The sequence below is a fragment of the Primulina huaijiensis genome, chromosome 12 (genome assembly GCF_012295235.1).
Source record: "Primulina huaijiensis isolate GDHJ02 chromosome 12, ASM1229523v2, whole genome shotgun sequence".
Taxonomy (NCBI): Eukaryota; Viridiplantae; Streptophyta; class Magnoliopsida; order Lamiales; family Gesneriaceae; genus Primulina; species Primulina huaijiensis.
The window spans coordinates 1,670,651-1,697,923 of record NC_133317.1 but is presented as its reverse complement, the minus strand read 5'-3'; the positions used below and the strand labels follow the sequence as shown (position 1 = coordinate 1,697,923).

The window sequence follows — 27,273 nt, the reverse complement described above, 5'->3', positions numbered from 1 at the left end:
TATATATATAGATAGATAGACAGACACACTATTAATTAAACGAGAGATCGTCGCACCATTTGACATTAATGTTGTTTTTAAAAGCGCAACTTTGTAAAAAATATCTAAACTCTTTTGAACTTTCTCTTTACTTCCCTCCCATACAAAACTTTTAAAATTACTCCTCATTCTTTTAAAATTCTCAATAATACCCTTATCTTCATTTTATGATATGTGATATTGTTATATCTATCGAGAATGTTCTTAAAGACATATAGTCTCAAGACATACAGCTACGCAAGGTTTCCAGACTATATATCATGCTCAAATGATCGATTTTTTTTTAATGGCCCATCATCGTTCCGTATGATAAATTGAACAGTTTACCTCTTTGACCAGAGTGTCATCGGGTTGTATCCATCGAGTTTTACAGACTGCTTCTCACAGCCCAACCACACAATCGCAACCGATGGTTTCTGACGCAGATTCCTTCAACAACACTTAGCACAATCCTGTTTCGTTTCCTACCTCAGGGTGTATAGTAAAGTAGTTCGATTTGAAACTAATACATGAGAGAGAGAAAAGCCTTGGTCTTTTTATTTAAACATACAAACTATTATTACATAGTAATCTCCTGTAGAGGAGCTGTAGAGGAGGAGAAATTTGTTTAGCTACTTATAGTAGACGAAGTAAAAACGCACATAAACTAGAAAGAAAATATTACAATGTTTTGAAAGAAAATGAAGAGGTTGAGTGATGTCTTCATCTTCAGGTTGAGTGATGCCTTCATCTTCCTTCTGTCTTGGTATTTATAGAAGTCCTTTGTGGATATGAATTCCGGACTTCAAGACTTGCCTTAGCTTTTCTTTAATGTCTTACAGCTGTGTTTGACATTATCTCTTGAGTGGGTTGAGTGGGTGGTTGAATGATCCTTCCACTTTTCTTGAGTTGTCTTTTTCTAGATCATTAATATAGAAATAGCTTGTTCTTCCGCTTTTATCTTCTGGCATAAACAGTAGATATGTGTCTGTATCATATCAGCTGAGATATCATTCCCTGCTTCTTTTAATAGTTTGTAGAGATCTTTGAAAATCACCAGCTGCTTTCTTACTACTTTAATCCGTCTTTTGGAAACCTTAAGACATGTATAATACATTTTCTTTGGTTCCAAACTTCGTTTTAAATCTTGTGTGTTTTTCTTGTTCTCATTTACTCTTTATTTATAGGTGTATTTGGGCCCACTAACTCTTGTCGGGGAATCTTTAACTTTTGTTATCCCCAAGGAAAAGTGATGGTAGTCATATGTCCAATTATTTTTGTCGGGGAATCTTAAACTTTGGTGTCCCTGAGGAAAACGTGGTTGCGGTCTTTCACTACTTGGTCCTGCAAGATGCTTCCTATCTGACCGAGGTTTGAAGCCCTTGCCAAATTCTGGCTCCTTTTGATTTGGACATTCTGGGCAGATCTATTCTGACCATCTTCCCACATTAGTCATGTTGCAAAATTTTCGACGAGTTTCTTTACTCCTTGGCAGTTTGCTATTCCACAAAAGATTTCTTTTCTTTTCAAATAAATCTTCTGCAAAACTTGTTGTTTTCCTGTCATTGTATTTAACAGTAATTATTCGTTTACCGAATTATGATAAAATTTAAACGAAAACTTGACTTTGTCCATCTCGGTTAGACAGAGTCATAGACCCCATGCTCTTCTGGTAGAAATGTCGTCTTCAGTTATTGAAGCAACAAGGGTTGTTTCTTATGTCGGATGATCTTTGATGAATTTTTGAACATTCATATCTGGCCTCCTTAACTTGATGAAATGAAAGGCTTCGTGAAAGCCTTTTCCTGCTGGTTCTAGTGCTGTACTAAAGAAGTATAACTCGATAATATCTACTCTGGACAAATAGTCGTTATTTGCCCATGTTTCATGAACCGCTTCTTGAATCCATTTAAGTAGTCTTGAAATTTCAGGGAAGCTAGGTGATGTAGTATAAACCGAAGCAAGAGCCCCGAATTCATACCAGGCTTTTACTTCTTTTGGATATGAATTTGGTTTCATCCATACCCTAGGATATTTTCTCGAAACATCAATCCTGATTGTGGCGAGGTTAATGCCTACTCTTGTTTTTAATTTCTCCCACATTTGTTGATAAATCTGAAATTAAGAAATTGTAACTTCATTATTATCAACCTTAAATTTTCCCTTGTCTGTATTAGGTCTAAGGTTGATCTATCTCTATTCGATCCCCGAGGTGAAGGGTTGATTTGAAGACTCGAGATTTAAATCTGGAGTTTCAATTTTTGTTTCAGCCGACTCATCTGGAGATGATCCCGACTTAACACTTGTGCTAGGGATATTTGAATCTCCTGCTCCAGGTATAAATTCATGTACTCGAAAACTCTCCATTTGGAAAATCAGTGGCTTCTCAATGCCTTGGAGTATAGCTTTTGCATTACAGACCATAGCTAAGTATAAGTCTGTAAACATCCTCTGATTCGATCAGAGACAATTATATTATCGGCTTGTTATAACCTTCCCGCAACTTCTGCGTTTAAGACCAGCTTGTTAAACTCGTTTTGAAGCATTTCAAGGTGTTCTCTCAAATGCCTCTGCATTTTTATGATGACATTGATATCAATGTTGTCCATCTCTTGTTAAAAAATCTGCAATACTATTTTCATGAGATTTAATAATCACAATATCAAAAATATAATTTTGATATAACGCTTGTCATCTTAATAATCTGGCATTATCGAGTTTAGATTCTATTCTATTCCTCAAAAAAGCTTTTACCTGTGTATTATCAACTTTTAAAGTAAATTTCTTTGCAAATAAAAATAATAGCCATTTTTCAAAAGCTCTTTTTACTACATAGAATTCTTTTTCGTTGATATGTCATCTTACGGTTTCTGCATATGAGAAAAGTCAACTGCAATATCTGCATGGCTGTTCTCCTTCTGATGTGAGCTTGATTAAAACTGCTGCCCACCAATCACTGGCATCTGTATATAGTACCAGATCATCTTCATCCTGGGGAATAGCCATTTTTCGAAAGATTTTTACGAATCTCTTTGAGTTGACTAAGTCCATGTATGTGTTCTTTTGTCCATATAAATTTCGCTTCTTTTTTTAGTAATGGACTGAACACTTTTCTGTGTTTTGCTAGGTTTTTAATAAACATCCCAGCGAAATTAACAACTCCTAGAAAACTTTGAAGTTATTTATTTTCCTTTAGCTCGTTTGGAAAATTTTGCACCTTTTCTACTATATGATCCTGCAAAATTATTCCAGACCTATCGATTTCTATTCCGAAGAATTCAATCTTTCTTGTGGCAATGACTGCTTTCTTTTCAGATAAAACCAATCCTTCTTTTTTACAAACTTTAGAGAAAATATCTAAATGCTTGATATGTTCCTCCATATTTTTAGATGTGATTAAAACATCATCAATATAGACAAACATAAATTTGAAATAATCTTTAAATAGATTATCCGTTTTCCTTTGAAATATCTAGGGTGAATTATCCAAATCTCATTGGTAATACTTCCCAAATATATTGTCCTCGTGGTATAGAGAAAGATGTAAATTTTTTGCTTTCTTCATGTATCCGAATTTGATAAAATCCAGGCTTACAATCAAATTACGAGAATATCTTCGCATTGCGTATGCAACTAATCAAATGTTCTCTACTAGGTATAAAATACCCATCAAACTCCAGAATTTTATTAATTTCTTTGTAATTAATGACTAATCCGGGTTTGTTCCTTTTTATCTCTTCAGGATTTCTTGTAAGAAATCCTGGACTGTTGTATGGTGAAATTCCTACTTTGATTAAACCAAGATCCAAATGTTCTTTGATTATAATCTGCATATCCCTTTGATCAATTATGTTCATTTGAATAGGCTTGCATCGGACAAATTTATACTCTTTTCCTTCTTTGATTTTAAGACAGAATTTGAGTTGATTTTTATCCCACCATGCCAAGGGATCTTCATTGTAATTTTCTTTGATCCTTTTCTTGACATCTTCTAAAGATACTTTTGATTCAAAATCCACTTCGTTTTGGTGTAGAGCTATCTTAAGGCATTCTATTTCTTCTGGTTGGAGCTGCTTATCTGCTCTTAATTGGAGCATTGCTTCTCCAAATCTTCTAGAATATTTCATTTTTTGGTTCAGAAGTTTTCCTTCATCACCACGCTTGCTGCGAAACTGAATTTACAATTTTCTTTAAAATGTCTCTCTTAATCGTTGAAGTATGATTTTGTGACCACAAGGTGTTGTGAACACAAATCGTCTAGTCTCATTTTCTTGTGTGAAAGACTTAAACATTTGTAGAAAATTATTTCCTAACAGAATGTCAGCTCCCGTATCATGAAAATAAATCGATGGTGTTTTTACCTTATACCAAGGCGTTTGTCCAGCACCTCCGATCACTATTTCGGCCATCTTAATCTTTTTACATAAAATTAAGATTCTTTTGGAGAAATATCTTCCAGCAATCTTTGATAATTCTTCTTCCAAATTATTTGGAAAATCTCCTCTTTTTGCTGTATAGATTCCAGCGCCTGAATTAATATAAGCAGCAAAATATTCTGCCTTATATTGTTCATATAACTTTTCTACTGGAATGCATATCTAGAATGGGCGTGTGGTCATTGAATTTTTCACATTTTATCCTCAGCCATAAATTTCATTCTGTATTCGGTTTATGTTCCTCAAGAAACTCTAACCCAAGAACCAATCGATCTGGTTCTTTTACTGGAATTCCTTTGATATGAACTTCCAATTCTTCGATATTGATAATTCCTTTGTTAGTTCTTATCATAGGTTGTTCTAAATAGTATATGATATTACAAGGGAATTGATTCCTTTGTTTCGTAATATCAAATACTATTTCAACTTCCTTCCACCCTCCTAGACATCTAAGCTTTTCTATTGTCGAAAAGCTTTATGAATCCTGTTGGGTTTCTTGGACATGTGCTTTTCCTCACCTGTAACTTGTAATTCTATCTCCCTGAAAAAATAGTCTTCTTGATTCCAATCTAAGAGTTTGATTCCTTTATAGAATCGGTTTGTCTTGTATTTGGATATCTATTTCATGTATTAACGGAAACTCAACTCTTTCTGGATAAATTTCCCGGGCAATGTTTCCAAATATCTCAGGGATTTCAATGAACTCATTTCAAATAAACAATTCTAAATGATGTGTATTAGATAGAGCATATGAAATCTGATAGGTAATAGAATATGGTCTATTACCCTCTTTCATCAGCTTTTTTTCTTTGAAGTTCTGATGCAACGTCAAAGCTCGACTGAAATCTCGATCTGCCAGGTTGTAGGCAATTCTTGAATAAATTATTCATACAATTTTTCATGCACAGAGATTTCCTGAAATCGTTCCCAGTGCTGAATTTTAAAGATTACCCATTCGTTTATCGCATATGGCGATATCAATAGGTGAATATATTCTTTGTTTAAAAGTAGCTTTTATCATAATCTGGATTGCTCTGATATGAATCCAGGAGATGGTTCGTGCTACTTCTATCTTGAGTTTTTGTAATTCCTCCTTAATCTCTTCGGAAGGAATTAACTGCATCTCCATTCTATTTCATGTAAGTTTTATAGGAATTGTCATTTCCCCTCAGAAAACTTTATAAATTAGATTATGCTTTCTGTTTCTTAGGCCAAGACTTTCTAAGAATTTTTCTATATGTCCTGCAGAGAATCCTTGATATCTTTGAAGACTAGGATTTTCTTTCATGATCCTCTGAACCATGTTATTGGATATTGTTGTCTGGCTAAAGAAACAAGACAAATCTTCATGTGTCTCATGCCGAAACACCTCGTTTTCAGTCAGATTCCGATTAAGTTCCATCAGATTCTTCCTGACTTAAGACTTCCTATTCTTCATATATACTTTCGTCTAAGGCAATGTCCTCAAATCGGTATACTTGAATAAGATCTTGATAATAAACTACATCTTCAATATCCAGGGTTGGATCGAAGCATTTAATACCTCTTTTTTCATTTTTTGGACAGTTTGTTGATATATGACCTCTTGCTCTAGATGTCCAGCAGTTACAATCCTTAAAATTTTCATTAGCTTGAGTGTGAGATCTTCTGAAAGTTTTGTTTGTAGGTGTTCTTCCTTTGCTTCGAGATGTACTCGATGCCTGAGATGATATCCTACTTCTTGTTGGTCCACACCTTTGCCCAGATTTATAAGATCTGGCATTTTGTCTGGACCAAACTGTTCTTGGTTTCCAAGAACTTCTTCCACTTTTGGCATAAGGATGAGATCTAAAACTCTTACTCTTCTGCTTTTGTGGTTTGCTTCCAATAATTGTTGGAAGATCATTTTCTTTGCAGCATAAAGGAGTACGTCTGTTAATACCCTTAAGCATTTGTAATTCTTTTATAATGCTGCCAAATGACATTATTCTGCCAATGTTCCTTTGAGAAAAGAGGCTCTTTGTGTCAATGTTCTGGATTACCAGGGACATATTCCCTTATTAGCATTTATCTCCATGGACTTGGTATTTTGGCGAAGAAAAGTTGCATTGCTATATCTTCTTCGACCCTTGAATTCTATCTATATTTAGTGAATAATATAATATATTCATCCGCTAAACATATATCATGTAATTCAAGACTATACAGAGCTTGAGTATATTTCTTTTTCTTCTCTGTATCTTGACTGTTAAAATAGTCTACTCCTATAAATTGTACTTTAAAAAGGATAGCCATTCTTCTGGCTATCTCACTAAGAGATTCTCCGGCTAGGATTGATTCTTTAGTTTCTACAGAAGTTATGTCCCAAGAAATTTTAACTTATCCCATATGACTCATTTCTAGAAGTTTAATGAATCTTTCTCTGTTGAGATCAAGTGTTCCTGCTGCGATTCTCATAACAGATGTCCAATCATCTATAAGATCTTCTCTGTTTTTGAAGTCTAATACATCTAGGTTAAGCATAACCCCACAAGGATGTATAGGTTCTAAAACAGATTTCTCATAAGGTGTTTGGTGCAAAGGAATTTGACTCTTCATTTACCTTGTTCCTGCTGGGCGTGAGTCTCCACTAGTGTAAAAGTCTGGTTGGGAATCTCTCATATTTATATTCTGATATCCCACATTTTTTCTTGGTGGTTCTTGTGAAGAGGACCAGATTATGGTGGGTGAACACATATAAGGGTAATATTGTTTTTTTTAATAGTTTGGGGGATTTAAACAAAGTTTTTTGGGCGTAGGGAGTTAGGATAAAGTTGAAGTTGTGTTTGGAAATTTATTTACAAATTACCCATTTTAAAAAATACCCCCATTAATTCGTAAATTTCTACACTGAAAAAAATTTATTATCGCACATTCACTCATATATAAAATTATCTAAATTTAGTCCAAAATCTAAAATCACATCAATAGGTGTTCGAGAACAATTATCAACTATTAATTATTTTCTAAAAACATAATAAATAGTTTTAAATCTAAAACTAAATTAACACATAAATATAAAGTATTTCAAATATTTTCGATACCTTAAATAAATATAATCACCATTTTAAAAATAAACTCAAATTGCAAATGATGGTTTTTTCTATATTTTAGCCATTCCAAAACAAAGACAAGATCAGATTTAATCCGTTCTTTACTAATAATCCCGATCCCGATGGGTCGGGTCGGGTAACGTTATGGAACCCGAATGACATCCGCGCGGAAAAATATAAATAGTGACTGGAGAAGTAAAAAGCAAATTTCAAATATTCTGCTCCAGAATGCAACCCGCAGGAATTTTTTTCCCAGGCATTTGAAAGTTGCTTTGAAGCAGAAACTTGTTTTTTCAAATTTAGGTATTTGAAGAAATCTTGAACAATGTGGATACCACAATTCAGGTGCAGTTCTTGATACGTGATTGCTGGTTTTCCCTTTTCTACTGTTGTATTGAGATTATATTGAATTTTCTCGAAACTCTGGAACGATTAGAAACCCACATTTCAAGTTATTGATTTTGTCTCTAAAAATTCTGTAGGTTTCATTGAAATTTCTCCATCATTAGTTAGAATACATTTTGGTTACATCAATAATTTGAGTGCGGAATAGCTGATACCGCTGTAGTTTTCCTTCCGTTTGTTTTTTTTTTTCGCTTACATCAACTACTTGTATTTTTTTAACATTGTCTTCAATTGTATGCATACTCTGATTCTGACCGGGCATCGTGCCCTATGAGCCGCAAGTCCATTACAGGTTATGTTATTAATCTTGGATCTTCTTTGGTTTCTTGGAAATCTAAGAAGCAACGCACTGTTACTAGATCTTCCGCCGAAGCGGAGCAACCATCGATGGCCTCTGTTGCTTGTGAAATTATTTGGTTGTGTGGTGTTCTTACAGATATGGGGGACGTTTTCCCAAGCAAACACCAACTCGTCGTGATAATCAGGCCACTTTACATATTGCCGCAAATCCATTATATCATTAGCATACCAAACACATTGAAATTGATTCAATTTATTTGAGAAAAAATTTGTGAACCTGCTACGGCTCATGTTTCCACTCATTGTCAGCCCGCAGACATCTTAACCAAGGCTTTGGGTTCGGATCAGCATCACTTTCTTATGTCCAAGCTTGGTATGATCAACATACTTGCTTGCAGCTTGAGGGGGATGTTCGCTGCTATATCTCTGAAAATTTGTTTCATTGAAATTTCTTGAGTGTTTTATTGAAACTTCTTGAGTGCGGTATTGCCCGTCTTTTTTGGTCGTTTTTTAACATCAGTTTCTGTTTTGGTTGATAGTTATTTGGGCTCCAGGCTGCTGTTGAAACTAGAGGAAGAGAACTTTGAAGTTTTAGAATTCGATTTCTCAACCGGTTTTCTATCCCGGTCCGCGATCAAAAAATGATGTACGTTTGCGGACGTATCTCAGCGCTTGCATCAGTAGAGATGGTGTTTCGGCAATGCGGGATTACTATTGACGGCTCGGAATCTTATTACTTTGATGTGCAAGATCTAGTGGAAAATGTTCACATGGCATGCTCAAATCCAACCGAGGTTGAATTCTTAAAAAAAGACTTGGATTGTGATCATGGAACTAAGTTGGCTTATATCCTATCTTTTATCATCGATTATGGATTAAAATCAACGTCAGCATGCACTAATCCAAGGAAGAGAGATGGATTGCCACATTTTGATGAAAAGGTAATATGTTAATGTAATTTTGTTATAATAAAGTCATTTATTTAATAATAATATTTTTTCCCTACAGGAAAAGAGACATAAGATCAACTCATTCAAAATAATACCGTCCAAAGATGTAATGTGGTATGCTAAGCATAAACCTATTATTGCTGTTTTGAGACCTTACAACAGCTTCAAACATCTTGGAAAGGTATTAATTTATCTTTTATTTTGGATAATGTTGACAATAAATTACATTTACTTGTTTAACTTGTGAATAATTATGATGTGTAGGCAGTATATGATGGCCCGACCTTGGAAGAAAAACAAACTAAAAATTCCTTTGACTGCTTCCACGCCGTCCTAATTGTTGGATCTTTAAAAATCAAAAAACATAACACGGTGGAGAATTACGTAGTTGTTCAGAACAGTTATGGCACAAGTTTTGGATTATCAGGTTTCGCAGTCATCCCGTTGGATTGCGATTATATTTTTACTGGTTTCGTGATACTTATGGATCCAATTCCTCATCATGAGGAAGCTACTCAATCCGAAGCGAGTGCAAGCAATCAGCAAGGAACAACGGCTTGATGATTTTCGACCTCACTATTTTGTAGTAATGCTAATGCCATAGAGAATACCCTGTACTAACTCTTTAGAATACATATATAAAGGAGTGTAACCAAGAGACTGCTCCTCGGGTGTTTTTCTCATGCAACTATATGTGTGTGAGGAAACGATATGCTATAATTCAGAAGCCAAAGCTCAATTGCTTGAATTGAAGCAATTGTTTTTTGGATTTACGTTCAAGCAGTTGTTTTCTGCATTACGAATAACTATAAATAGAATTTATCATCATTCCTTAAGACACTTGAGTGCCAACTAATAATTTGGTGGAATAATGCCTAATGAAATCATGAAAGAAAGAAAATACTTTTGTAATCTAACGTGTATGCGTCAATAGCTAGTATTAATAACACTCGAGATTAATTGTTCGCTGCCTGTCTTTCTTAATAAATATAATAAATTGTACACATTTGTGATGCCATTTAAGAGGGTTCCGCTGTGGCTTAGATTTAATGTCGTTTCTTGTATAATATAAATGGATGCTTAGTACATACGCTCGTTGAAATACAAGTAATATAATTTAATATATAGGAGAGATTCGACATAAATGCAAAAGGAAACCAACATAATTTCGCACATGAAATAAACCAATATAATTAATTATATTCAGAAGAATTTTGTTTTGAAAAAAAAGTGTATATGATGGAAACTAGCAGAAGTAGCATAGAATCTCGGTATCTCTATGAACTTCGTATCTACGAAGCTGTTCACTAAAACAAATACTATAGTTCTTCTCCATCATTTGAAGAGATTCCAGATGATGAGGTGTGATTCATTTCATTGAAGTCTTGAAGAACAGCTGGAATCAATAAGAGATTCATTGGATCAGAGCTCAGCAGCTTTACCTTTGTTTCTAGAGTCAAAAAAGGTATTTCTTCTCAGCGATTTATATTATTATAGTTTGATAGTTCCCCGGAACTAACATTGATGTGTTAAATGTGTTATGCCAAAGTTATTTATTAATTATCAGTCTCATTATTAACATCTTTTGATTTGTTGCTTTAGGTATGTTCATTCACACCTCATTTTAAGAGAACATTTTTTCAGGTTTTGGATAATATGGAAGGAAGTGATAATATTGCAGAAAATGGATGGATAAGTGTGTTGATGAAAACGATACAAGCTATGGACAATCTTCGCGAAGAAATCATAAAGGGTCTCGAAAGTGGTCTTCGAAATGATGCTCCTGATGCAGCAATAGCAATGCGCCAAAAGGCAAATTTAACTTAGTTATTTCTCAATAATATCCGATGGGGATGCTAATAGATGTGTTTGCACATTGCAGTGGCGTCTTTGTGAGATTGGACTCGAAGATTATGCCTTTATCCTTGTTAGCAGGTAGACCACTGCATTTTCAAATAAATATTAAGAATGTTAAGTTGGAATAATTATTTACTGTGTCTGGCTGTTTGATAGGTTTCTAAATGCACTTGAAGCTAGGGGGGAGCCATTTGGCTTGCGGAAAACATAGAGCAGAATAATGCTAATTCTTGGACTGATCCAATTGGCGCCGTAGTCATCAGTATCCATCAGGTTGGCTTATCTGGCTGGAAGCCTGAAGAATGCATTGCCATCGGAAATGAACTTCTGGCATGGCAAAAGAGACGCTCCTTTCGGAAAACGATGGTATCTTGTTTCTTCAAAAGAGTTCATAATATTTGTTTGTTTTTAACCATACCAATTTTCTCTGCCATTGATCATGGTAACCGTATAAGGCATTGAGGATGGGAAGAGAATATGGGGATTGAGGCTTAAAGCTACGCTTGACAGAGCTAAGAGATTGACTGAAGAATATTCCGAGGAACTTCTTAAAATATTCCCTCAAAATGTGCAGGTAAATGAATGTTTTGGCATCTCATGAGCACTAATAATCCTTGTTTCTATTTAGCAAATAATTCCATATAATTCATTTGAATATATATGTTTTGATGCCGTGAATCTAATAACAAATATATTCCTGGTTTCAAATCTTCAACCCTTGCTTGCCTTCTAAAATTCGGGTTCTACTGTATATATGACTCTTGGTTCTTGCAGATACTAGGAAAAGCATTAGGGATTCCTGAATATACTGTGAGGACATACGCCGAAGCCGAAATTCGTGCAGGGTACAATTCTCAAACTGAGAGCAGTTTAACACATTCCCGTCCTCTAAAAGAAACCCCACACAGTAAGCAAAGCCATCTAATTTTCAGTGGAAAATAGTGTGATATTTCAGGTTTCGAAATTCTGCAGTCTTCTTTGAAGGCTGTAAGAAAGGTTCTTGGTTCTGAGGGCTGGGATATTCTTGTTCCTGGAGATGCATTTGGAACTCTTGTCCAGGTACTATATCTCATGCCTAAAAATGCACTCCAGAGTATACGTGCACATGTGATTGTTAGGACTTACATATCGTTAAACTGCATCTCAGTTGGAGAATATTGAACCAGGATCAGTTCCATCGACTGTAAGAGGACCAGTTATTCTTGTGGTTAACAAAGCTGATGGAGATGAAGAGGTAAATTAATTGTTAAAAAAACAAATATCAAGATGATGTTCAGATAGATTACTGTTACATTTTTGGTTTAGGGAAAAAAAAGATCACTGTTACATTTAAGATTAAGTTTTGCTGGCGACCAATTTGATAGGTTACATCTGTCGGGGCAAATGTTGCTGGTGTCATACTGATGCAGGAGCTGCCTCATCTCTCTCATCTTGGTGTTTGGGCTCGACAAGTAAGTCTGGGCCATCAGTTTTTTGTGTTTTTTCAATGAGAATGGCATTCAAAGTTGGTTCTTTAACTGCAGGAAAAGGTTGTATTTGTTACATGTGAAGATGATGAGAAAGTTGCAGATATCAAAATGCTGGATGGAAAATTTGTCAAGTAATATTTTGGATATATTCCAATAGAATTTTAATTTCTACGGGCAATTTAATATATTTTTGGTCCACTCATGGCCTTTGGACAATCTTTTTCTGTTGTGTTTTGTTTATTCTCCACAGCTTTATGTCTTTTTTCAGGTTAGAGGCATCAACAACTAGTGTCACTTTGACCCCATCTTTATCAGATAGCAGAAATGACAACATCACATTGGAAAAACGAACATCCACGGGAAACTCGACAGAGAATAGTCATTCACTGCGAACAATCAAGTCCTTTGTAAGCTATCAGGTCCAACATGCAGCATTAGTTGTCTGGGATGTTTTCACTGATTTCTTGAAAACTTCATTCAGGGCCGACCAGCTGAAGCAGGCATTATACTGCTTGAAAATGCTGATCTACAAAGCTCGGGTGCAAAAGCTACAGCTTGTAGAAGCCTGGCTTCATTAGCAATTGATTCGAACAAAGGTTATATAACTTGTACTTGAGTGGTCTAGTGGCATCTTTCACGAGAACTAAATCCGGGAAGGAGCTGCATGTATCAAGTGAAAAAATATTGAAATTTCGTATGTAATAAGTTTCACCGCTCCAGTCAAATAAATTTCTAGGTTTGCCACCTGAACCTTTGGATATCCCATTGCCTCCGATAAACCAACGATGCAATGTTCCCTTTAAATTACAGTGCACAATGAACAAGGAGTTCCAGCGTCGTTTAAAGTCCCTGCTGGAGCAGTAATACCATTTGGTTCGATGGAAATGACTCTGGAAAACAGTGGATCGTTAGACACCTACAGATCCTTCTTGAAATAATAGAAACAGCAAAAATGGACAAAGAACTCGACAAACTCTGCAACGAATTACAGGAGCTTGTATCTTCTTTAAACCCTTCTAAAGCAATCATCGACAGGTTATCCCAAATATTCCCCACAACAGCACGCTTAATAGTCCGTTCCAGTGCGAACGTGGAGGACTTAGCCGGAATGTCAGCTGCGGGACTTTATGAATCCATTCCGAACATCAGCCCTTTGAATCCAACCATATTTGGACATGCTGTCGCCCGTGTTTGGGCGTCATTGTACACATGCAGGGCAGTTCTAAGCCGAAGAGCTGCTGGCGTGCAACAAGCTGAGGCAGTGATGGCTGTTCTGGTCCAAGAAATGTTGTCTCCAGACCTGTCTTTTGTGCTACATACTCTTAGCCCTACAGACAAAGATCATAGTCTGGTGGAGGCTGAGATTGCTCCTGGTCTCGGGGAAACTCTGGCTTCGGGTACAAGAGGAACTCCCTGGCGTCTCTCATGCGGGAAGTTTGTTGGTGTGGTGCAGACATTGGCATTCGCCAATTTCAGCTCTGAGTTGGTGGTGGGAGGCAGCAGCCCTGCTGACTGAGAAGTGATGCAGTTAACCGTTGATTACAGCAAGAAACCCGTGACGGTGGACAGAGGTTATAGACAACAGCTCGGACAGCGACTCAGTGCCATTGGTCTCTTCCTGGAGCAGAAGTTTGGGTGTCCGCAGGATGTAGAAGGATGTTTGGTTGGAAAAGACATATATATTGTGCAGTCAAGGCCTCAACCACGATAAAAGGGTGATTGCGTTTGGAAAGAGAAACACGTTGGTCAAATCATGTCAACATGCTGCAAAGTTCGTGACTATCCATCGTTCATTACATTTTAGAATGACGGATACATTTTTCCTTTAAGATAGTTGATACATATATACTTAGATATGTTTAAAATTTTTGCCCTCTTAAGTAGTGGTTACGAAAACTAACGTCTAAAGATCATCGTTACACAATAAGCGCTGCAATATAGAATGTCTATATTCAATCATCACGTTCAAATAAAAATGTCTGATTAACTTTGCACAACTCTGAGAATTATCATTCAAATGGTAACTATGTCAATCTTTAATGGGGGAAGTCTGAATCACGGTATTGGTAACCGAGCCTAAACATTTACAAAAAGCATAGAGAAGAATTTGATTGTGCTGTTGAAAGAGTCAGATTTCCAGTCGAATTCCTGTGCCAAGTACCTGCATGCAGAAATTGTAAGCAAAGAACCATCAAATAAAAAAACATCAATTAGAAAATCACCTTTAGAAAAAGGAAAATCGAGATCAAGATTGCATAGCAAGATCAAAGATCAGGTTCGTGAGAATGCAAAGCAAAAAACAAAGAGAGAAACATGTATTTTTATCGAGTATTCTCCACTCAACCATTACCAAGAAACTTATTCGAATTCTTCTAGTAGTATAAAAAAGGAATCCTTGGATCGGAGTTACCTGTACAGCTTCGAATTGCCATCAGAGAGTAGTTGATATAGAACATGCTTCTTTTTAAAGCTGAGGCTCTTTAGAATTGACAATCAGGCCTACAAACACTCCGCTGCTATTCTGTCTAGCAGAAGAATTTGGTTGGTTGCTGAAAATACTATTTCCTTGGTATTCACCATCTGTGCAACAACCCTCATTGCTCAAACCACATTCCACGGGCTTGGGTATCTGGATGAGCTTTCCAAACAACTGAAATGAACCACCACCAATTGGACTTGAAGAAGGACGCACCTGCTGTCCAGATGACCCAATGCCACATAATTGATCGCTGTTCTGACTACTTGATGATAAGTTCTCCAAAGGTGAGTTTTTAATGTTTGGAGCTGCAGAGACAGGTTTCGACTTTGAATCTGCACCATTTGTAAGTAGGTTGGTGAAAATCTGGAGGGAGTTATCACTCTCGGAGTTGGACAAACTGGATATACTACATTGATCTCGCCTGGCTCCCTGCATGCTGGCAGGAAAAAAAGAATGGTTGAATATGGACAAGTTCAGATTCTCTGCAGTTACATTAGTTATCTCTTTCATAGTGACATAACAATCTGTCCCTTCATCGGGTAGCTTCCCATGATGCTGCAGAACTTTCAATTTCTTATGATGAGGAAATGGAGAATGAAGCTGTGGCAAAGGCAAAACATATTCAATTTGCCAAGGGTTCAATATGTTCATGTTCTGCAGATGTTGAGCTTCATCCCATGTGACCTACATGAGAAAATTAAAGAACTTCAGAACAAGAGGGTGGTAGAAAGCATTTGAATGTTGCGTTTTCCTGCAGTATTCAAAAGTACTAGGATGACTTGATGAAGAACAGGAAAAAAAATCATCAGCAAGAAGAAACAAACGCAGACATCATTCCACGCAAGTTCGAAGTTTGGATCTCTTGGCATTTCCAATACATTACCAATTTCTCAATTTCCCATCATGATAACTGCTAGACATGCATTTGACAATTTGAGAACGACATTTTCTTCTAGTCTGAACATAAAGTCAAATTAAACACACAAGACCAAAACACACTGATTTTCATATCGGGCAAATCTTACAAAGCATCTTTGACTTTACAACCACAAAGCCAAATACAAGAGCTTATATATAGCATCTAACCAAATCAAGCACTCGGCACCATCGCCTCAAACATAACAAAACAAACCAAAAACCGTGTTTCAAGGAAACGCTCTGAATATTGCATCACTGCCTGTGCGCCTCCATCTTCTGAACAATGAAACAAATCCAATGTATTGCAATAACATGCAGCAGTCTTGAATTGCATAACATCGGTAACAGAAACACATAGCCTATAAACCTTTCTTCCAATCTGTTCAACACATTTACCAAATCATGAATATAATTTCTAAAGTTTTTACTTTATTATAGAAGATAAGAACTAGGACCAAAAATATTTGGGGAAAAAGGAAAAAAACAAAAAATAGAGAACATAACATCGACCAGACAGCCCATAATCAACTCAAGCCAATACCGGAATTCAAAGACACATCTATACAGAATCCAAAATCCAACATCCATGATGTGGAACTGTTCTAAACATCAAAACAATGCTTACTGTAGCTAGCATTAAAACTCATTCGACTCACAAATTATAGCAAAAGAATCCAGAAAGGAAAAACATTTTTAACCTACTATTATGCAATCTCATAGTCAAGATAAATATCCACCCAAGAATGTCATATAAATTCTACATGCATGAACAGTTGCATCGTATCATACCTGAAGCATGCGCCAGGGAGAACCGCGCCATGGCCCGGCCTCCAGTGACGCGGCAGCCGTTATGGATCCCTGATACCATGTCATCCTCGAAGAATCCTCCGTCTCTACTGCCATTTTTACCTGCATTCCCGGGCTCCAGCAAATCCGCAATGCATCTTCCACCCTCTCCGCGCTCACCACAAAATCCGGTAATCCAAACCTGGGATAATACACCACCTCGAATGTCATTCCTTTGGCCGCATTCTCCATTGCCTCCATCGCTTCATCCTTGCTACCATTGACAGCGTTTTCGGCAGAAGTCCACACGTTTTTGGTACCAAATCGAACAGCTCTCCTTACTCCAATGAAGAGCTCAGCCGTGGATTCGTTCCGCATAAAAACAGTGGAATCTCCGGCAACGAGGCGTTTGGCATTGACAAACTTGCTCCAACCAGTGGTTAACAAGTGGCGGCGTGGTGTGCCCCGATAGATGTGTCGAAACTCCCATGCATTGTTATTGGTGTCTTTCATCGTCAAATTTTGGACAGGGGGGTCAGCCTCGAAGTCGAGTGGTGGAAAAATCGATTCCGCGCAGCATCTCGGGACCGAAAACCCTCCGCCGTTATTCGCATCCGATGGAGTCAAAATCTTCGCAAACGAAACCACGACGTTTTGAAGGTCATCGCCGTTGACGTTGTGATTCGACACGCGTTGCACGTGGGGGTGAAGTGGCTGGAGGAGAATTTTGGCGAATACCTGGTCGGAGATATGGCTCGCGAGTAAACGAACAGATAGAACTTGGCAGAAAACCAATGGCCTCTTGAGTGGAATACTGGAATTCACGATGGCGGGAGAAGGGCACTGCTCGATATGGCCTTCGGGGAAGTAGTAGACGTAGGAGTGAAGGGAGGGGATTTGGACGGAGGCACCGGCAATTGCGCGCCAAACTCCAGCGTCGACCTCGGAGGCGGGGGAGGGTTTAGACATCGTCGGCGGTGGGAGGCGTGTACGTATTTGTGTATGTATAGGTTACGTATAGAGGCGGGGACTGAAGAGGCAGAGTGACGGGTGTGGGCAAAAGCGATGAATATTTAAAATGTTGCAAAAACACCCTCGCCTTTGTCTGGGAATTACGGGAATGTGTGAGACGACGTCATAACTGTCTTCTCCATTTCCCACGCGCTTCTTCGCGCTTGGTCTACACCTACTCCCATCCGAATGTCCATTTATTTCCGTCATCTCTACCTACTTAGGAATGTCGTTAGTATTTTATTCACTGGAAACAAATCACCTAATGATTTGCGACTGAAATTATTTTCAAATTACTTAACTAATTTTATTTTATTTGATCCGGAATTTGAAATTTATTTTTTAAATTTTTTATCATTTGTTTAGTTTTTGTATTAAATATATTTTTAAAGGTAATTTTCAAATATTTTTTTTAAAACAAATGTCATAAATCAAGAAAATGTGTAATCATGTCATGTTATAAAAATATGTTATATAATTTTATTTCCCAGATAATAAAATGAAAATTAAATCAGATATGTATACATATCTAATATTTGTAATAAGAAAATGTAGCACAAAATGGAGCAGATAATATCGTTTTACAAGTTTGATATTCTCAAAAAACCTATCTTCCTGAACTATATTAGATAATTTAATTTACACAAATATATTTTATCTTTTTGATATATATTGATATATGAAATTATATTATTAAACACGATAAAATTATGTGTCAATATATATCATATCTTTTTTTGATGAACATCTTATTGATGAAAATGTAGCACAAAATGGAGCAGATATATATCATATCTTTGTATTACGATTATATAACTTGACTGAACTTACTTTGCCTCATTTTCAAATAAGTTACACCAAAGTTCGACTTTTACAAAAGTATATTGCATATGTCAGAAAATCAAATCACATTTTTTTCATAAATATAATATGACATCCTCTACACCGTTTTATAAGAGAAAACATTTTTTTTTAATCTTGTATGCTCTTTTTTTGCTATTTTGGTTATATGTAAAATCAAATGTCAATTTAATCATGTATATTTCGATTTTTGATCATTTTAGCTTTTTTTTCAATCAAGAGTACTGATGTGAAACTACACATGTTAACGTCGAATTAGCACTGCATTTGTAACACATCAGCGTTACGTTGAAAAAAAACTAAAATTGTCAAAAAATATAACAAATTAAAAATGAAATTTTACAAAATAAAAACTAAAATCGTAAAAAGACACAAACATATATTAAAAAAAGCAATAAAAAAACATATAATTTTCATTTTACTAAGACCGTTGTACTTATTTTTTTGGTTTTTGTTTCACTGATAAATCAACATGTGCTCAAAACTATTACAATCTCATTATATTTAATTATTTTCAAGAATTTTAATATCAAATTGACATGTGGTATTTATTCCTTTTTCAAAATAAAGACTATCATAATGATCCAACGGAATACCATCAAATCTATTATAATTATTATACTTACAATGAATGAAATGTATTATATTCCATCAAATCTTTTTGAAACATATGGTAATTAAAGAATAAAATAACTTGTAAAAAATATATAGAAATAAATTTTTAATTGTTATTTAAAAAAATTAAATCATTTTTAAATTCTATATAAATAACCATGTCACGTTTTAAAAAATCAAATCATTTTAAAATTCTACAACAATGACATGTCAGTTGAATTGACTAGTAAGCCACACCTGCTCAGAGACAAGATGCATGTCACGTTTTTGTACTTTTCCATTATTATTATAATATAAATATAGATTCTCCTAAAAAAAACACTATCAATAAATAAATACATGATAAATTAATAATTTATCAGAAATTATATTTTTTCTTCTCGTATGGTTTTGTGTCGTGAACATTTAAAATAAAAAGAAATTTGACCAACCCAAACCCTATTCATTCATATAACCCAAGATAAGTCTATTAATTAAGAAGAAAATAAAAATGCAACTCTATCCTCTTATTTACTATATATATACATATAAAAAGAATTGGCGAATATTTTCCATTTCAACTTCTCCAGGAGTTGAAAAAACCGCGTTCCAACGGAACCAGTAAAGAAGAGATGCTTGTCAATAACTAGAGAAGAGTAAAGTTGACGAATGTTGGTGAATATAGGATCCGCCGCTGCGGGTGGTGAAGACTGAAGAGGGTGGCACCACCACCAGGTGGTTGGCCGTGATGAGGTGAATCTTTGGAGGAGGATGGGCGGAGCTGAAAAGCTTTGCAGATTAAACAAAAACATATGCCAAACAACAATTTTGAACCACCGCCAACTGTTTGAAACGATCACAATTGATTTCTATCTCCGTCATGTTGGTTATAAGAAATATAATTCTCGATTCTTTTTTCTCCATTTTTGTGGCTTTTTTACACGACAATTTGAGAACGATGGTCATGCTTCACTTTTAAATTGCTTTTTATGATGTAGTAATTTTTTTATGTTAAAAAACAAAGTGTATAATATGATTTTGGAAATGGATGAAAATTTATAATTATTAATCGTAGTTAGATGTGGTCATTGGGGTTGGGTTTTTCAGGTCTATTAAAAAAAAAGTTGATAATTTACTAAAGCAATTAAAAAAATATCCAGGACTTGCAACCTGCAAATATTTATAACTACAATCATGATTTTAAATAGCGTAGAATCATTATAATAATAATTATTGATTGTTACATAAAGTTACAATTTATTATTATATATCAAATGAACAGAATTTTAAAAAGTCTGGTAGATTTAAAGCCCAATGTAGCAAAATTTATTATTATATGTCAAATGAACAGAATTCACGGCAAGTTTATTTGCTTGCATTACAATACCATCCATTACATTTCGCCGTTTTCTGATGAAGTAACAATCTGCTTTTCAATTATGAATAGTCCTTTTATTTAGTCTTATTGTTAAATCAATCAACTTTTGAAGGTAGGAACAAACAGAAAGCAAAATAGTAACCTTTTTTTCCTTCACGCAAAAATTGATCGGAACCTTCTAAATCATATTTCATATTCTTCAGCTTTCTCATAATCCAGAGTGTCAAAAAGATGTGACACCACCAGTGTAAAGTTAAAAATTGAAGCCTAGCATCGTAATCTAACTTCAAAGCACAACCCCACAGAGAACTTCCTTTTCTGCCAGTATCAATTCTAATTTATACCACCCCATTATCAGACATCCCTAAGTTATAAATCATTGAAAAAACAGAACCTTCAACCAGAATCGATGAGTCAATTACCTTCAGATGATGTCAGAACTCAAGCTTCAGACTCAGATTTGGAGGAGTTTGAGTCAGAACCAGCAATGCCTAACGTTGCACTGTGGAATTCTGTCAGCATAGAATTCAGGCACACTTTGGAAGATGGTCTTCTATTCATGTACTGTGAAAAATAGAGGAAATAAGATGGCTGCGGAACAAACTTTACCTGAAACAAGGCCTTTTATCCATATAAACTTGAAACAGAAAACAATTTAATTAGATATACGGATAGTCAAGAAACTAACGGAAGTCATACGTTGTGCCACCTTATTGGTACTTAAATAAAACTCATAGTGTACAATCTATGCTTTTACATGTCTAAACTGATCAAACAAGCAAAAAAATGAGAAATTGCAAAAAGTATATTTCCTACTATTAAAACCAGGATTTACAAGTCCAAATCCCCCAAATCCTTGCTTCCAAACATAGGGTTAGTGCACAGCATACATGTGTGCTCAATTGCTAGCATCTAAAAAAAATTAATGCAGTTAGATGGCAAACTGCTAAATTAACCACTCACCTCCTGATAAAAAGAATTGATCTCTTCCTCTGTGAGGCCTTCATCTTCTCCACCATTTTCCTCCCAACCAAGTGAACGAAGGAATGCTGCCTCTTCTTCATCTGGATAAATCGTTCCATCACCTGACATGCTCTTCTCTCGAACATCAGAAAAATTGATATTCTTCCCAGGAACGTCATGCCCATCACCATTGCAAATTACAGAACCATCACTCTCAAATACACAAGGACTCACTGAATTATGATCTTCCTGTAATATTACACCAGACGTCTCTGCACTCAAAGGTGAAACAGCTGTACTTGAATCTGATAGAATGGCTGGAGCAGCAACTGAGGTTTTTCTCCTCATGAGATTAAAAAATTCACTTCTGATTTTGGCCGTAGATTGGGGCAGTCTCTTGTCAACAATGGATCTAGAACCAAGTGATAATGTGGCAGTCTTGTTTTCAATCACCGAAAGAGTATAACTGTTTCAACTCAGTGATGCAGTTGGGGAAGACGGAGATATAGCAAACTGCCCATTAGGTGTCCTGCAATTCGAATCACAAGGACTAGATGCATCCTTTATCCCAGTGGTGACACCAGACTCACGCCCTGATTTGAGAGAACCATGTACTTTCCAACATGAGATGTACTTGAAGAATCAGATTTGACCTGTGACACCTGTCCAACACGAGATTGAACAGAAAGATGAGATAAATTTAAATGGGGCTGCAACTGGACAGCCTTTGAGCCACAGTCGACTCATGAGTTTTGGTGCAAACCTTAGGTTGTTTTAATTTATCCGCAGAACTAGGAACCTGAAAATAACATTTGAAACCGTCATTATTCCAGGCCAGACTAAACTAAAATATAATATTATCCGAACACAACGCCGTGTAGTTTACAACTCAATTCATCTATATTTATGATGGCCAGGTCCATTCATAGCAGAAGTATGCATAAGAATCGATTAAAAACTACAATTTGGTTCCCCAACTCAAAAGCACACAAAATATCCAATGATTCCTTAGGACTGTCACATATATTGGCTTCACTTGAGGGCCCTAAGACATGGTGTGACAAACAAATGAAATGATGCATGCAAAAAACCATAATCAAAGAAGGCTCGAAGAGGAATTCCTATCAGGTACAATTATTTGGTATTTTCCCAAAAAGAACAGAGAGCCAAGGTGATTGCTCATTTCCAAGAAAAGTACACAAATGAATGTATAGAAATGATATAATATGAAGTTATATGATCCTCTTTTCGCAGACTGAATATGAATCATGAGTAGAATAAGAGTTGGCCTTCGTAATAAATTCTAGTAACATTATATTGGAACATCTCGGTTCATTGACACACATTAATTCTAATTATTTATAAGGGCGACACCATATTCTAAAATCAGTTAACAACAATTGAGCGATACAACAATTCCTTTTACCAACAATTTTGGCATTGAAGGTGTCATAGGAATCAATTGTCTAGATTGCTTGATGGCCAATTCCTCAAGCCTTTGGCTCTTATCAGGTAGCTGCAAATATGGAATAGAATGTACGATTCAGACCTGGTTCCAGCCAAAACTTTAAAGGAATGAATTGAATTGTAAAACCTGAGAGACGTTAACTTGTGCAGGAGACTGGGACAATGCCTCGGCCATGTTAAGAGCAGCAGTGCTAGAAGCTCCTGATGCTGAAGTCACAAGTGTTCCCATGCCCAGTTGAGGAGTTGATCCGTGCCATTATTGGTATGACTGGCTGGCACCTCTGCTAAAGCAGAAGTCCATTTCTCACCACCAAGAAACCCCGAATTGCAAATGGGCAAATTTTGTACAGCAGAACCTAATCCAGGAGACAAAATTTTCCTAATTCCAGTCATGTCATGCTTCTCCTCAGTCCCAAGAGATGGAAAGTCCTTTTCAAATGTATTCTTCTGAATGCAACGAGGATTAATGCCGGCATAATGCACGCCATAAAGGTTAATACCGTCTCTTGAATCATCTGCTCTGTGAGGTGACACTTCATCAGGTTTTCTTGAAACTAATGAACGTGATCGCTTCAAGGCACCATTCTTGACTCTACTAGTAAATATACTTGCTAAGGAATCATGATACCATATGTCCATGGAAAGAAATTTCTCTTTTTCTCTGTAATAGTTCTTATCATGGCAACTCCTTGTGAAACTACTATATGGATGTTTCCCAGAACCGTTGCTACTTGAACTACGTCTAGAATTGAATGAAACATTTCTATCCACAAAAACTGACCTACCTTTCTCGCTGTTGCTCCTAAAAGGCCTACCTCGTATGGAGTTCAAAGAAGAAGAAACATCTAACAACAAAATCGAAAAACAAAAACTGGTCATAATTGTGCTGACTATATGCAAAGAAAAAGTGACTTCTGTATGCAAAGCAAAGAGAGAATGGGATAATCAATATATGAGTAAACTAGCAAGCAACAATACCTGAGTGGTGGACGGAGGCACCACCTCCAGTAACATTTCCAGTATTTCTCAACCATTCAGGAACTAATGTAGGTTCAGCTCTTTCCATCAGTGCCAAACATGATATTATAACCAGAGAGAAACAAGAAGTCTCGACTGATTAAACCTCCTTTATCAACCCAAATGATTCCTTTCCTCGATGGGACACTAAAAACTAATAGAAAGCTAGACTTCCACCACTCATGAGCCAAATTAGCACGTGTCCTAATTCATATATGGGGATTTCCCTTCCCTTAACATTTTCATAACCCCTCCATTTAGGAGTGGATGTAAATCCTTCCTCTATTTCACTCCACCCCCGGTCAATTGTCTGACAATACCAGCCAAAAGAGATTTTTGTCAAACCAAATTAAAATATCCAACAACAATAATTGAAACTCAAGAACCAAGCAGCCTTCCCTCTCTTTAAATATCACACCACGCCATCACAAACAAATTAAACACAGTAAAACGCGGGACAAATGCACAAGAAACCACACCCTCTAAGTAAAATTGCCCACGCAAACTATGGTCTGCCAACTAGTAACGACAAGCAAAAGGCCAATTTACCTGTCCATAAATTTAAAAATACATTAACAAAACTCTAAATAAACAAAGATACAGAGGAGAAACTGAGTATCCGTACCTGGATAAAAGTAACCGAAAAGGGGGATCGACGAGAACCCTAACCGCAACAAAAAAAAAACCGCCAAACTGTATAAATATGAAAATTAATCAACGGTCTATAATATACAATTTCGATTAGTTTTTATATTTGTCCGGAGATATTGTGTAATATATATTTAATTATTTGGGCCCATCCACTGTAATGAGGTTAATGGACTAAAGCCCAGATGATAGTTATTTAGAAGCCTGCTTCAGTCTTTTTTTATTCTGAAGCCCGATCAGTCATCCATATATTAATATTAAAAAAAATAACACACTGTCTTACATATTTAATATGTATTTAATATTTAAGTCGAATATGAATAAGAAAACGTCACATCCCAGAAACATGGGGTTTCTGATCTGATGTTCCAATCATTATTATACAGAAGAGAGGCTACCAAGTTCCGCCCCGTAATCCGTGGATGTCATTCATTTTTTTTTTTTTTCTTTTGAGGGGAAATCAGATATTATGTCATTCATTTTCAAAGATTTAACAGTCACATAAAATTAAATTGACCAAATTTTCAATAATTTATTAAACTAACCAAGATTTGTGATAAAACATAGTTTTCAGAATTTTTGTATGGGAGATTTTGATTTTGATGTGTATTTTTTTTGTTTTTTAATATGATAAAATTTTTATTGTAATATAATTTCATTTAGTGATATATTGAATTAATGAATATTCTATATCATTCGATTTTTCTTTCAAATAATATTTCTCGTGTTTATGAAATTTATATTGACGACTGTGGTTCGAATATTGTATATTCATGATAGTATTTTTCTTGGGTTATTGTGAATTTAATTTTTTTATCATTGTTTATTTATTTTTATTTTTTTGTTTTATTGTCAAATTTCAATTTCAAACAACTATATTTGTTTTTATACAATTTTAGTCTCTTTTTTGATACAGTTGGTGCTAATTTCATATCTCCGAAATTGATGTAATTTCAATATTTAGTTAAAAAAATTTTAATTCAAAATAGGTTAGAATGATCTCCACTCCCCACATCCAAATATAAACACAGATTTTTTTATGCAACTATTTCATATGTCAATTTTTTAGACGGTTATGCTACCCAACCAGAGACATAAAAAATTTTAAAATCTTATTTTTCATTCTATTTATAGGTTAGTCGACTCGTCTCACAAATATAAACAGTGAGAGACTTTCTCAAATATAAATTGTATAGCAGTTCTTGTCAGAATTTTTTGTTTTAACTCCTTAGACCCACTTGTTTTTACAATGCACCTCCCAAATGACAAATTTATGTTTATTTATCACAATGAAAATAGTAACATATCATCAAAATCATCATAAGACAAATTTAGTAACAGTTAACTACAAATTTCATGTGTAAACTATGCTTTTTGGGTACGAAATTAAAATAATAATTTGTTACACTGAGTTACGAATTGACATTACTAATTGTCTCAAGTTAACTATGTTGTTGAAACACTTGTTTAACAAATGTATCTTTCCTTTGCAAAAATATGTCTTTTTGAGTGAAGTCTAGTTAAGTTTTCTCACTCTATACATCGACGTTCTTCGTATTTTCAAATACATTGTACATGTGCGAAATTTGAATTTTATCTAATTGTTTACTTTTCATTTTTTTCAAAGTTATGAATATTATAGTTCTACAATAACTGTACTTATAATTTTGAATCAAATTATATTTGTTGTGTATACTTTGAATTAGTATGATCGATGGATCAAGAAGTTGTATTAATTCACTTGCCAGGCTGTCTCAAGTTGCCAATTAAACATTTATATGTTTAAATAATAATAATAATAATCCATAATTCCTTTTGCGTGTCGGTTTCTTACTTAAGATTTGTTTCTTGAAACCAAGTCCGACCGTACATTTCGTTTCTCTGCATTTTTTACAGCTCAATATATTATTAAAATTAACTCATAATGGAAGACATGATTAAAATAACATAAATTTGGACTCAACTATACATATCTTTTTGGAAATTTTAATAAAAATTTAAATGTTGAATAAAAAATTGTGTCTCATGAATGTGGGAGTGTCTTTTGGCTCTCCACATTCTTGAGTTAATTGAAGAGTTTTGACTCTTCATATTCTTGAGTTAATGGGAAGATTATTTGAGTTAATTAATCTTCCATGACTCTTGGTGTGCATTTTGGGGCTTATAAATAGTGGGTTCATTTCCTCATTTCAAGTACATGAAATTTTCTCTCTTTCAAGCTCTCTCTTGCATTACATATTGTTATCTTTCCATTTGGCCTCTCGTAAAATCTCGGTGATAAAGTAAAGGTACGTTTTCAGTTCGCCGTAGTAGTGTCTCGTGCTAAGTCACTGCTGGTTGTTCCGTTGTATCCTGGGAAACAGACGTCCGCTGAAACCTCGAAGCACATACCGGAGAGGGCGAATCTGTTTTAAGGAAACTGTACATGCTACAGGCCTCGGTTTGGTTTTGTTTTCTTTTACATAATAGTCATACTGTAAACATCACACTTGTTTCGGTTATTACTTTATCTCTACAAGTTTGTTTTTACGCTACTGGTTTTAGCAATTTTTCTAACAATCTTAAAACAGATTACTCATTACGTGTTGTTTCAGATATGGCTACTGAAACCAGTGTGCAAAGGGAAACTGGTCATGTTGTCCCTC

At 35.5% G+C, this 27,273-nt stretch overlaps 4 protein-coding genes across 10 annotated transcripts in view; 2 read left to right on the top strand and 2 right to left on the bottom strand.

Moving 5' to 3' along the window:
- Positions 1–9,945, top strand: part of LOC140989223 (uncharacterized) — a 30,541-nt gene extending 20,596 nt beyond the window's left edge. The window contains exons 6-8 of one of the 4 annotated variants that reach the window (XM_073458370.1): positions 8,770–9,171; positions 9,239–9,361; positions 9,445–9,865. In XM_073458370.1, the coding sequence (XP_073314471.1) occupies positions 8,770–8,875 (106 nt within the window). In that variant the 3' untranslated portion in view covers positions 8,876–9,171; positions 9,239–9,361; positions 9,445–9,865. Of the gene's footprint in view, positions 1–8,769; positions 9,172–9,238; positions 9,362–9,444 lie in introns of those variants that run through there. The other 3 variants (XM_073458374.1, XM_073458369.1, XM_073458371.1) reach the window with 3 other exon arrangements.
- A 474-nt stretch (positions 9,946–10,419) lies between these two features.
- On the top strand, positions 10,420–14,465 carry LOC140989641 (phosphoglucan, water dikinase, chloroplastic-like). Its single transcript, XM_073458944.1, is given in 18 exon segments — positions 10,420–10,451; positions 10,564–10,645; positions 10,825–10,992; positions 11,063–11,115; positions 11,194–11,213; positions 11,216–11,373; positions 11,376–11,403; positions 11,493–11,611; positions 11,812–11,882; positions 11,980–12,011; positions 12,014–12,096; positions 12,185–12,271; positions 12,402–12,488; positions 12,561–12,637; positions 12,775–12,913; positions 12,988–13,102; positions 13,317–13,424; positions 13,427–14,465. Coding segments are annotated over 18 exon segments (2,250 nt in total). The 3' UTR covers positions 14,218–14,465.
- Positions 13,999–17,730, bottom strand: LOC140990587 (auxin response factor 17-like). The gene is made up of 3 exons (XM_073460346.1): positions 16,693–17,730; positions 14,917–15,669; positions 13,999–14,667 (listed from the first exon to the last, which is right to left on the bottom strand). Exons 1-2 carry the CDS (start codon positions 17,656–17,658, stop codon positions 14,971–14,973), a joined length of 1,665 nt encoding a protein of 554 aa, XP_073316447.1. The 5' UTR covers positions 17,659–17,730; the 3' UTR covers positions 13,999–14,667; positions 14,917–14,970.
- A 3,030-nt stretch (positions 17,731–20,760) lies between these two features.
- On the bottom strand, positions 20,761–24,735 carry LOC140990472 (uncharacterized). Of its 4 annotated transcripts, none has more exons than XM_073460177.1 (7): positions 24,606–24,735; positions 23,942–24,529; positions 23,091–23,808; positions 22,923–23,012; positions 22,260–22,295; positions 21,497–22,158; positions 20,761–21,097 (listed from the first exon to the last, which is right to left on the bottom strand). In XM_073460177.1, the coding sequence occupies exons 3-6, from the start codon at positions 23,190–23,192 to the stop codon at positions 22,060–22,062; spliced, it is 327 nt and encodes a 108-aa protein (XP_073316278.1). In that variant the 5' UTR covers positions 23,193–23,808; positions 23,942–24,529; positions 24,606–24,735; the 3' UTR covers positions 20,761–21,097; positions 21,497–22,059. The 4 variants fall into 4 exon arrangements, with proteins under 4 accessions (XP_073316278.1, XP_073316279.1, XP_073316280.1 ...); XM_073460178.1 differs by having other exon boundaries at positions 21,497–22,149; XM_073460179.1 differs by having other exon boundaries at positions 21,497–22,149; positions 22,260–23,012.
- Positions 24,736–27,273: the final 2,538 nt, after the last annotated feature.

What these genes read in the sequence shown, in the direction of transcription:
- LOC140990587 (XM_073460346.1), bottom strand. Translation starts at nt 17,658, where the DNA reads ATGTCTAAACCCTCCCCCGCCTCCGAGGTCGACGCTGGAGTTTGGCGC. An exon ending in CTCCCTGGCGCATGCTTCAG is followed by an intron (nt 15,670 to 16,692) that starts GTATGATACGAT and finishes TTTCTCATGTAG; the next exon opens with GTCACATGGGATGAAGCTCA.
- LOC140990472 (XM_073460179.1), bottom strand. Translation starts at nt 24,029, where the DNA reads ATGGAAAGAGCTGAACCTACATTAGTTCCTGAATGGTTGAGAAATACT. An exon ending in TGCCTCCGTCCACCACTCAG is followed by an intron (nt 23,809 to 23,941) that starts GTATTGTTGCTT and finishes TTTTGTTGTTAG; the next exon opens with ATGTTTCTTCTTCTTTGAAC.